Source organism: Podarcis filfolensis (genome assembly GCF_964270895.1).
Source record: "Podarcis filfolensis genome assembly, chromosome: 3".
Classification (NCBI taxonomy): Eukaryota; Metazoa; Chordata; class Lepidosauria; order Squamata; family Lacertidae; genus Podarcis; species Podarcis filfolensis.
Window position 1 is genome coordinate 2,407,490 of NC_139606.1, and position 12,335 is coordinate 2,419,824.

Sequence of the window (12,335 nt, forward strand, 5' to 3'; positions counted from 1 at the left end):
AGGCAGCCTTTTAGCGTCTGATGCTTTGTTATATTTTTATATATGGGAGGCCCGGTCAGACGGGCGGGTACAGCCGTCGCCATTGCTATTCCCAGAGTCTGCTGCTCAATTCCGCGGCGCAGGGCTTACCTCCCCCCCCTCCGTATCTCATTCAAGTTGGCGCCCTCCTTTCGCCTGGGTGGGGGGATTCAGAGGCGTCTTTCAGTTTCCAAGGTCGATGAATGCCCGGGGGAGCTGGCGCAGGGCCAAACACGGAAGGTCCTGGTGGGTCGCTTTGAGGCGCTTTTTGCGGTCAAGCGACCATGGCGATGAAGGAATGTCCGCGGGCCAAACTGGGACCCGGGTCAACGCGCAAATCTTCCATCGGCGGTGAAGCCGCCCGGGAGCCACTGAGGGCCGAGCGCTCCCTTCTAGGTTGCCCCTCTCTTGAAACGGAGTCGGGCTTGGAAGCTCCTCCTGCTCCTGTTTAGCCCCTTGGCTAAAGCAGTCTGCCATTAACATTGCAAGTGAGAGACCGCTTTGCATATCCTGTGCGCTACCTCTCTCAACGTAGCACCCCATGCCTCAGTTTCCACCGAAGATTAATCTAAGCTTAATCAAGTTAAAAAGAAGGTGAAACCAGCAGGCTGCAGTGCTCCTAGGGTCAGACCGCAGAGTGCTGGTGCAACTTTCATGTCAGGCCATCACCCGATTGCAGTGCCTCTCATACTGCCACCTCAAATAATTTTTGGACACTGAGAGGCAAGAGACTTTCTGCTGTCCATGAATTGCTGTTCAATTATTTGCTGATACTTAATTTTATTGTGTACTGTTATATGCTAATGGATTATTGAATATTACTTTATTTGATATAAAGTTATATTTTAAAGTTATGTTTTTATTGTGACATTTTTGTATTGGATCAAATTGTTATAAGGTGTGCAATTGTGTACAGTGGTACCTCTGGTTACGTACTTAATTCGTTCCGGAGGTCCGTTCTTAACCTGAAACTGATCTTAACCTGAAGCACCACTTTAGCTAATGGGGCCACATGATTTCTGTTCTCATCCTGAAGCAAAGTTCTTAACCTGAGGTACTACTGTATAGTAATATAGAAAAGCAGTGAATTGAAATTGAAAGTGAAATGGGGGTGGGGGGTGGGAAAATGAGCCAAGTAGAATCATAGAATCATAGAGTTGGAAGAGACCACAAGGGCCATCGAGTCCAACCCCCTGCCAAGCAGGAAACACCATCAGAGCACTCCTGACATATGGTTGTCAAGCCTCTGCTTAAAGACCTCCAAAGAAGGAGACTCCACCACACTCCTTGGCAGCAAATTCCACTGTCGAACAGCTCTTACTGTCAGGAAGTTCTTCCTAATGTTTAGGTGGAATCTTCTTTCTTGTAGTTTGGATCCATTGCTCCGTGTCCGCTTCTCTGGAGCAGCAGAAAACAACCTTTCTCCCTCCTCTATGTGACATCCTTTTATATATTTGAACATGGCTATCACCCCTTAACCTCCTCTTCTCCAGGCTAAACATGCCCAGCTCCCTTAGCCGTTCCTCATAAGGCATCGTTTCCAGGCCTTTGACCATTTGGGTTGCCCTCCTCTGGACACGTTCCAGTTGGTCAGTGTCCTTCTTGAACATGTGAAAAGGATCTAGACTCCTAGATCCTTTTCACATGTACTGCTCTCAAGCCAGGTGTCACCCATCTTGTATTTGTGCCTCTCATTTTTTTTGCCCAAGTGCAATACTTTACATTTCTCCCTGTTGAAATTCATCTTGTTTGTTTTGGCCCAGTTCTCTAATCTGTCAAGGTTGTTTTGAAGTGTGATCCTCTCCTCTGGGGTGTTAGCCACACACACACACCCCAGTTTGGTGTCATCTGCAAATTTGATCAGGATGCCCTTGAGTCCATCATCCAAGTCGTTGATAAAGATGTTGAATAAGACCGGGCCCAAGACAGAACCCTGTGGCACCCCACTAGTCACTCTTCTCCAGGATGAAGAGGAACCATTGATGAGCACCCTTTGGGTTCGGTCAGTCAGCCAGTTACAAATCCACTGAGTGGTAGCATAGTCAAGACCGCATTTTACCAGCTTCTTTACGAGAATATCATGGGGCACCTTGTCAAATGCCTTGCTGAAATCCAGGTAGGCTACATCCACTGCGTTCCCTTCATCTACCAGGCTTGTAATTCTGTCAAAAAACGAGATCAGGTTCGTCTGACATGACTTATTTTTCAGAAATCCATGCTGACTATTGGTGATCACAGCATTCCTTTCTAGGTGCTCACAGACTGTTTGCTGAATGATCTGCTCCAGAATCTTCCCTGGTATTGATGTCAGACTGACTGGGCGGTAATTATTTGGGTCCTCTCTTTTCCCCTTTTTGAAAATAGGGACAACATTTGCCCTCCTCCAGTCTGCCGGGACTTCGCCTGTTCTCCAGGAATTCTCAAAGATGACTGCCAGTGGTTCTGAGATCACATCTGCCAGTTCTTTTAATACTTTTGGATGCAGTTCATCTGGCCCTGGAGACTTGAATACATCTAAACTAGCCAAGTATTCTTGTACTATCTCCTTAGTTATTCTGGGCTGTGTTTCCTCTGCTGAATTCCTCTGCTGAATCAGACCAGCAGCCATAGGAGAAAAGTGGAGCTAAGTACAGAAATTCAGTTCTGTATATAACTTTTGTGAAAAATCCGGAAGCTTTTCTGTTAGGCATTTCAGGTCAAGACCTGCCAAAAGAGAAGAAAAAACTTTTTATGTCTGCTACAACTGTGGCTAGAAGATGGATCAATGTAAAGAAATGGACTCACTACCAGGGTTTGATTAAACACTTGCAATTAACAAAATGAATATAAAAATATAATGAAGATGTCAAAATGTTAAGAGAATAATAATTATTATTTTAAAGATTTTAAAAATTAAGACATAATAAAAACAAGCAGGAGAAGCTAATATGCCCCAAAACAGAAGAGGAAGTTGAGGGAAGTCATTGGGGGGGGGGAGAATTGGGGAATGGAATTCTTTTTTTATTCTTGTTATATGTCGTGATATTTTGATAGAAAACATGTAAAATTCAATAAAAATATTTTTTTAAAAAAGAAATTCAGTTCTGTACACCTTTCTGGAAGACCCAACACCACCCATTTTTATAGCTGTCCAGTGAGTAGCAGTCCTATTTGCTCTGAGATTTTCCTGAGAGAGCTTTCACTGAAATGTAAGTTACACACAAACATTTTTTATAAAAACAATAGGCGTGACAGCTCAACTACAGTGCATATAATAAGTCTAGAATGAAGAACCTAAAATGAAGAGTGTGCAACATGAGGTAAGAATGTCTCTGAAGGAGTCCTCATAAAAATGGAAATAGAAATCTCTGTGCATTTTACTGAAAATATCTGAATGCAGGTTGCTGACTCTGCAGGAAATTCTCTCAGAAGCCTCTCCAGGTGGGTTTTGTCTTCTCCCACAATGTTTCCTACTTATATTTCACAACAAAGGGATGAAGGTGCAGATCACAGAATGGGTCATGCCTTTAGTTGAGACAGGCATCTTGTAACTCTAAACCAAGTTGTAACTGTTACAGATAGGTAGCCGTGTTGGTCTGCCATAGTAAAAAAAAAATTTTTCCTTCCAGTAGCACCTTAAGGTGCTTTTTTTTTGACAAGTTGTAACTGTCATTTGATAGAAATAATATTTGTTTGTATTAGCAGTGAATTAATTTTGACACACCAGAACAATGCAAAGGATTGAAATTTATTCCAGCTTATGCTGAGATGCAACTCATATCAGCCTGCAAACAGTGTAAAAAAAATCCCCTGGTGCCTTTAGCTTTGGGTATTACTCAACTGGTGCAGGACTGTTAGTGTAAATGGGTTTGCCTCTGTTTTTTGACACCACTTTCTTGTTTTCCTTTCAGCTTGGCCTTCTCTTTCCTTCCTTCCGTCTCCCCAGACACAACACAAATACAGCTATGAGAAGTTAGTAATCTCTGAGGGTGGGAACAACACTTTCTCCTTATGTGACAGACACATATAGTCTGGCTTTTTCCAGGAGGGTCCCTAGTGTTACAGAAAGCATTAGCAACTATAGGAACATTTGTTTGGTATTTTTAGAACCACAGTATTCGTAGTGTGACACTGGTGAGGAAATTTGTCTTGTGACTGGCTCTAAATTTTGTCAGGAGATCTGGCATCTCTCTCTCCAAACATTCAGGCCTGTCTTCCAAACACAAAGTAGTTTGGCCCCAATAGGAACATTGTTCCAACCACTCCACAGCGCAGGAAGCCAGCCAGTATGTGCTCATGCCATGCAAGGAAGGGTATCTTCTCTTCTGTTCCAGAGAAAGCCAGTAGCCAAAGGTGTGTGGAACAAGCTACTTCTGAGCCTTCATGCAGGCTCATCAGGTATAGAGGGCAGCCGTCTCTCCAACACTTTAGGTTATGTCCTCCTCTGTCCCTTGCTTCATTTTCTTTGGCCTCCTTGTGTGCTGCTTCCATTTTCTGGTGTTACTATCTGGATGTGCTCTTAGGGAAGAGCAGCATATTGTTTCTCATCAGGGTAGGCTTACCAGGCTGCAACCCCAAGACCACCCCTTGTTTTAAATCTGCTGCTATATCCACAAATGAGGCAGCTGCAGCTTCTTCTACCCGGTTTTCCCTTGGTTATGCCTAGCAAAGTTGCTGTAACAAACAGTGTTCCAGAGAGGCTGCACAGGAAGGGGAAGCGGGATGGAGATGCACACTGAGGATCCAGGAGAAAAATGGGCAGGAAACACTGGAGCTGCTTTGTACCCCAAAGCAAGAGCAGGCAATGGAACCTCTGGGTTGTATTCCAATGACCAATCCAGTGCTGATCAAAATAACTAAAAATAAAGGAGTAGCTCTGGGTGCCTTGCTGACTCACACACAAGTTACTGATGCTCCCCTGCGTGAGTGCCTAAGGGCCCCGCTCCTGCCACCCACCACCTGGCCCAGGGCGGGGTCCTACAGGCCTCATAAGGACGGTTGCTGCTGCTGCTGCTGCTGTCCAGGAGGACTCGGAGCAGCGCAGAGTTCTTTTTAAAATGTTTTACAATTTTCTTTTTTCCTTTTTGAATTTTTTTTTGTGGGGGGGTGGGGGTGGGATGGATGTTTGGTTGGGTTCGGGAATTTATTTGATTTTGATATGTTTGTAATTTTTACAGTTTTTTGTTTGTATTGTTTTATTGTGTTGTGTGTTTTTTTTAAAGTCTTGTTTTGTTCTTAAGGGGAGGGTCAGGGCTGCCGGGGAGTGGGTCCCAGCCAACAAAATAGTTGGGGCATATTCCACAGGGGGGGATGTACTGGGACAACCGATCTCAGTGATCACAGGTAGGGGATGCTTTATCCCATGTTGATGGCCTTTCAGCTGATTCCCTGGTGGCCCGCTGGAATGTGGAGTTAACCAGGGCTATTGACTGTTTGGCTCCGAAGCGCCCTCTCTGATTGCATGGAGCCCGAACAGCCCCGTGGTTTTCCACGGATCTGAGGGCAATGAAACAATCGTTGAGACGGCTAGAGTGCTGGTGGCGGATGACCCATTCTGAAGCTGACCAGACACGGGTTAGAGCTCAATGTCGAGCCTACCAAGTGGCGGTAGCGACAGCAAAGAAGACTTTCTTCACCGCCTCTATTGCATCTGCAGAAAACAGCAGCAGGAGACTTTTTCGGGTGGTTCACAATTTAGCGGAACCACCTGCTACATCAGGGCCAAGTACAGGCCACATGATCTCCTGCAATGATTTTGCAAAGTTTTTTGCAGATAAAGTAGCTCAGATTCGGGAAGAGGTAGACGCCACCATGGGAGCAGGGCCGGGGCAGGAGAGTGCTAGAGTCCTGTCTAGTCAAGTTGTGTGGGATCAATTCCAATCTGTTACCTCTGAGGATGTGGACAGGCTGCTTGGACAAGTGAAGCCAACCACCTGTCTCCTGGATCCTTGCCCATCCTGGCTTATAAAAGCAAGCCGGGAAGGGCTGGGTGATGGGCTTCGTGGGGTGGTGAATGCTTCCCTCCGTGAGGGAGCCTTCCCTGACCCGCTGAAAGAGGTGGTTATCAAACCGCTTCTTAAAAAACCATCTTTAGATGCTGCCAATATGGCCTACTATCGCCCAGTCTCAAATCTTCCATTCTTGGGCAAGGTGATTGAGCGTGTGGTTGCTGAACAACTCCAGGCACACCTGGAAGAAGCAGACCATTTGGATCCCTTCCAGTTGGGATTCAGGCCTCATCATGGGACTGAAACTGCCTTGGTCACACTGGTTTATGATCTCTGGTGGGCTAGGGACAAAGGTGAGAGCTGTTTCCTAGTTCTGCTGGATCTCTCAGCGGCTTTTGACACCATCAACCATAACATCCTTCTGGACCATCTAGAGGGGTTGGGAGCTGGGGGCACTGTTATACAGTGCTTCCGCTCCTTCCTCCTGGGCCGTGTTCAGAAAGTGGTGGGGGGGGATGAGTGTTCAGACCCCTGGGCTCTCACTTGTGGGGTGCTTTTCAACATCTACATGCAGCCGCTGGGAGAGATCATCAGGGGGTTTGGGCTGGGTGTTCATCAGTATGCGGATGGTACCCAGCTCTACCTCTCTTTCACATCAGAACTAGTGAAGACGGTGAAGGTCCTGTGTGAGTATCTGGAGGCGGTTGGAGGATGGATGGTGGCTAACAGATTGAGGTTGAATCCTGGCAAGACAGAAGTACTGTTTTGGGGGGACAGGAGGCGGGCAGATGTGGAGGACTCCCTAGTCCTGAATGGGGTAACTGTGCCCCTGAAGGACCAGGTGCACAGCCTGGGGGTCATTTTGGACTCACAGCTGTCCATGGAGGTGCAGGTCAATTCTGTGTCCAGGGCAGCTGTTTATCAGCTCCATCTGGTACTCAGGCTGAGACCCTCCCTGCCCACAGGCTGTCTTGCCAGAGTGGTGCATGCTCTAGTTATCTCCCGCTTGGACTACTGCAATGCGCTCTATGTGGGGCTACCTTTGAAGGTGACCCGGAAAGTACAACTAATCCAGAATGCGGCAGCAAGACTGGTGACTGGGATCGGCCGCCGAGACCATATAACACCGGTCTTGAAAGACCTACATTGGCTCCCAGTACGTTTCCGAGCACAATTCAAAGTGTTGGTGCTGACCTTTAAAGCCCTAAACGGCCTCTGTCCAGTATACCTGAAGGAGCGTCTCCACCCCCATTGTTCTGCCTGGACACTGAGGTCCAGCGCCGAGGGCCTTCTGGCGGTTCCCTCACTGTGAGAAGCCAAGTTACAGGGAACCAGGCAGAGGGCCTTCTCGGTAGTGGCACCCGCCCTGTGGAATGCCCTCCCATCAGATATCAAAGAGAAAAATAACTACCAAACTTTTAGAAGACATCTGAAGGCAGCCCTGTTTAGGGAAGTGTTTAATGTTTAATAGGTTATTGTACTTTAGTGTTTTGTTGGAAGCCGCCCAGAGTGGCTGTGGAAACCCAGCCAGATGGGCAGAGTATAAATAAATTATTATTATTATTATTATTATTATTATTATTATTATTATTATTATGCTCTGCCTCAAGAGGAGCCACCCAGAGTGGCTGGGGAAACCCAGCCAGATGGGCAGGGTATAAATAATAAATTTTATTTTTATTTTTATTTTTATTTTTATTTTTATTTTTATTATTATTATTATTATTATTATTATTATTATTATTATTATTTAGTTTGGCCCTCCAGTTCATACTGGATGCCTAGCAAGTAATTTAAGTCTATAAGACTCCAATGAACCATCTGGTCCTCTAGTTATTCTGAACAAGCAGGTCCCAATCTACATGTGGTAACCACAAACTATTCACAGCCAGGACCCCTTGGTACAGATTCATATCTCCTTCACATTAAAATATGTGTGCAGTCAGAATAGGACTGGGAAGTACAATATGCCAACATGGATCATTCCTACTGCCTCATTTGAAATGCTTCTCAAGGGGGGACAGGGACACAAAAATCCTTGTTGCTGACGAAAGCATTGAACAATGTTTGATTTTGTTCTTCCAAAACAGAAAGAAAATGCTGTAGATAATTGTAATTTGCCAGGGCTACTTTACTTTTAAAACACATAAGGCAGAAATTCCACCACTGTTTTCTGGTATATACTAGTTTATAGACTGTAACCAGTTCTGGTATTTTAAAAATTTGATACTTTAAAAGTTTCAAAATACACTGAATATTTGACCTTATGAAATAAAATAAAAACTGGGTCCACCCCCCCTTCTCTTCCCTAACAAAATAAGGGCTACAATGGTTTGTGTGTGTATAAGTGTACATCTGGGAATGCGGGTGGTGCTGTGGTCTAAACCACTGAGCCTCTTGGGCTTGCCGATCAGAAGGTCGGAGGTTTGAATCCCCGTGACTGGACTTAACTGTCAGGGGTCCTTTACCTTTTTACCTGTTTAAAGTGTGCATCTAGGGTTGCATCCAGTTCTCTCTGCACGAGCAGAAGAGATGTCTGCTTGCAGAACAGGACTTCTCCTTCCTCTTCCCATCACTGCAGCCCTCCCCACACCCTCAATATCTGCTCTGGAGTGTTGGGCTTTGGAGGTGGGCAGGGGGCTGGAGGACGGGGAAGAGGAAGGGAAAGTCCTGTTGCAAAAGTGGAAGTGGCCTTTGATGGCACATTCCGGATGACAGGCAAAGGAAGCAGAAGAGTAGAGCACTTACACACAAGTTGTTTGAATTGATAAATTGTTGTCTTTGCAGTTTGCAAGGTTTTATTTTTATACAGGGGGTGTATGACTTCAGGCTGGGGTGTCAACTGGCTCTCTTCAGGCTGGAACTGTGGGTACCTAATGTGTTCATCTTCTTAGGGAACCAGAGTCCTGGTAATGCAGGAGGGAAGGCTTGCTTGTTCAGGACACACCCAGCCCCTGTTTGATGCCGTGCAAGTCTCTGTGTGGCGACACTCACGAGTCCAGAAGGGGGATTAAAGTGCCACAACAGCAACAGTCCAAAGATCTGCCAGCATCGTAATGCATTATGCAAATCTGTGATGCAACCACATTTGGAGCACTGTGTACAGTTCTGGTCGCTTCACTCTAAAAGCATATTGTAGAGTTGGAAAAGGTCCAGAAAAGGACAGCCGAAATGATTGTGGGGATGGAGAGACTCCTCTGTGTGTCTGAGACTTTTTAGCTCAGAGAAACAGCAGGTAAGAGGTGCCATGACAGAAGTTCATAAAATTATGCATAGCATGGAGCAAATAGAGAAAAGTACTTCACATAATGCGTAGATAAAACTATGGAACTTGTTCCCACAGGAGGCAGCAATGGCCACCAACCTTACTGTAATTAATTAATTAATTAAATTTCTATACCACCCTTTATCCGAGGATCAATATAAAAACACAAAAAACATTGTAACAAAACAAAACAAAGCCCCTAACACAGTTTCAAAGACTATAGATAGCTAGTTTATGTAGGATAGACACACACTGAGCCAGTCCGCGTAGCACGCGTGCAACCCTGGACATCTAAGGGCGTCACAGACCTGTTATTGTTCAATCTCAAGTGGCAGAACGCCACTTGTCCCTATATAGATAGTTTAATTAGCCAAAGGTCTGGGAGAAGAGGAATGTTTTCACCTGACAGCTAAAGGTATGTAAGAAAGGCACCAGGTGAGGCTTCCTGGGGACAGCACCCCACAAGCAGGGAGCCACCACAGAAAAGGCCCGCTCTCATGTTGCACCCCTCCACACCTCTCATGGAGGAGGCACACGAAGAAGAGTCTCAGATTATCCAGGGTTGTTGAGCTTTGAGGGGGGGATTGCCGAAAATTGATCACCCGCACACATCGCAAAATCCACCTCCCGTCTGTCCCATCGCCAGCAGAAGCTGCCAATCGCCCACCCAACTGCAGGAGCGTCAGCCAATCAACACCACCCATTGACGCAGAAACCAATAACACGCACAATAGCCACTGATAGCCATGGAAGCAACCAGTCAAATGTCCACCCTATGAACTACCCATATATAAGATGACCCCCACTTTTTAGCATTATTTTTACAGAGAAAAACATAATCTTATATATGGAAAAGTATGGTATTTTCTTTCACAATAAAGAGCTCTCTGCCTTTTGCGTTCCTTTGGCTGGGAAGCTCCTTTGACCATGCCCCACATGCAAATCAGGATGAATGCTCATTGTTGTATAACTGCCCCATAAGCAAATCAGAACGAATGCCCAGAAAAGACTGGACAGAGGCCACGTAAGCTTTGTGCAAGCATCTCAGGATGCATGCTCAGTAAACAAGTCGCCTGGAGGAGTCCTGTGAGCATCTCACTGGGCATGGTGGGAAACAGATAGTTGAACTTGATTATTCCAGTCTACAGAGATACCTTGGTTTACAACCATAATCCATTCCAGAGGTCTGGTTGTAAACCGAAACAGGTTGTAACCCAAGGTACGCTTTCGCCAATGGGGTCTCCCCCCCCCCAATTGGTTATAATCCAAAAAAAGGGACACACACTTCAGGGTTTGACGTGGTTGTAATCCAGAACGGTTGCACTGTAATCAAAAACGGTTGCAAACCAAGGTACCACTGTATTTGCAATTTGCTGCTCCAGGAAAGTTCCCCAGTAGCATGAGGAGAGCACTTAAGTACCACTGTCTCTTAGAGCTGGTTTTGGGAGTGGAAAGCGAGAGGATCCCTCACAATAGCAATCAAAGGTTCTCCTGCTCAACATCTTATTGAAAAACTGCCACAACATCCTTGCTAAAGAATGAAGAGATGCAGTTTGACATTCATTGCACACAATTCAATGTAAGCTGGCAAATCTCTCTATATATTCCATGCTAGGTTTCCTTCTGTGTTTTGTAATGTTCCTTAAATGGCTTCATTACTCCATTAGAAATGACGGTTCAACATATAACCAGGAAACCAGGATACCTTGTGTTGTGTTGCGTTTTAACTTTGGCTGCTGCTCTGAGGCTTTCTGTAGGAATAGCTTTGAGTTGGGTAAAGAGGTCAAGATGGAATGTGAAAAACACAAAATCCCATTGATTGTGTTTGCCATCCTTCTAAAATTCATTCTGCATGAATGCTAGTCTAAATAATACTTTCTTGTTTGTCACATTCCTCGTGAAGAATTCAAAGTCTTGTGAATGTTCATGTGAATGTGCTTGTGCAACTGTTTTGGAAAGAATCTTTTGCATCTTCCTAAATACCTTATTTCCCGCCGCCTATTTATAGATGTTGCTTGCTTTCCAAAATCCATTAAGCTGCTAGATAAACAAAAAAGCATGTCAAGTTCAATACAGCATAAGAATTACTGTAACAGACAGATTTGGAGGGGTGCAGGGAGAATGGGGCGTAGCTGAGTGTCAGAGCATCACTTTGCATGCAGAAGCTCCCTAGTCAATCCCTGCCATCTCCAAGTAGGGCTGGGAGAAAACTGCTCCCTGAAATCCTGGGGATTTGAACCTGCCTCTCTCTAACCCAGGGATGCGGGTGGCGCTGTGGGTTAAACCACAGAGCCTAGCACTTACCCATCAGAAGGTTGGTGGTTCAAATCCCTGCAACGGGGTGAGCTCCCGTTGCTCGGTCCCTGCTCCTGCCAACCTAGCAGTTCAAAAGCACGTCAAAGTGCAAGTAGATAAATAGGTACCGCTCCGGCGGGAAGGTAAGCGGCGTTTCTGTGCACTGCTCTGGTTTGCCAGAAGCGGCTTTGTCATGCTGGCCACATGACCCGGAAGCTGTACGCCGGCTCCCTCGGCCAATAAAGCAAGATGACCCCAGAGTCGGTCACGACTAGACCTAATGGTCAGGGGTCCCTTTACCCTTACCTCACTAACTCAACACCAACTTAGTTGTTTGTTAGTCACATTTTCTCCTTACCTAATAGGTAATAATGTTTAAAATGAACCCACCTTTAACTCGTTTGCATTTTAACAGCTTTTCAAACCAATCTAATTGCATGTAAGGCTGTCCCTACTAGTCTGCTTCATGCAATGGGGCATGATCTAGTAAACTCTTAGTTAAAACCCAGTTGTGTGTTTAGTCTAGTTACAACCTTTATCTCCTTTCCTCAAAGGTGCATTGGGCAGCATACAAAGTCCCCCACCCCTTTAGCCTCACAATAACTCAGAAAAGTAGAGATGGCTGAGAGAGAGACTGGCCCAAGGGACACCCAGTGAGCTCTGTGGTTGAGTAGGGATTTGAACCTGCTTCTCTCTAACCCAGCACCAGCTTAGTTGTTTGTTAGTCACATTTCTCCTTACCTAATAGGTTTTTGCCACTGAATATGTAGCAAGGGAGTTTGCACTGAGAAGGAAAGGTTTGACAGCAAAGTACTGGAAAGGGAGGAGGA

The 12,335-nt window shown here is 45.6% G+C and overlaps 1 protein-coding gene across 1 annotated transcript in view; it reads left to right on the forward strand.

Moving 5' to 3' along the window:
* Positions 1 to 4,247: 4,247 nt before the first annotated feature.
* LOC310759423 (opsin-5-like) overlaps positions 4,248 to 12,335 on the forward strand; it is a 13,403-nt gene continuing 5,315 nt past the window's right edge. The window contains exon 1 of the mRNA XM_083606658.1: positions 4,248 to 4,395. Coding sequence (XP_083462784.1) covers positions 4,299 to 4,395 — 97 coding nt within the window. The 5' untranslated portion in view covers positions 4,248 to 4,298. The remainder of the gene's footprint in view (positions 4,396 to 12,335) is intronic.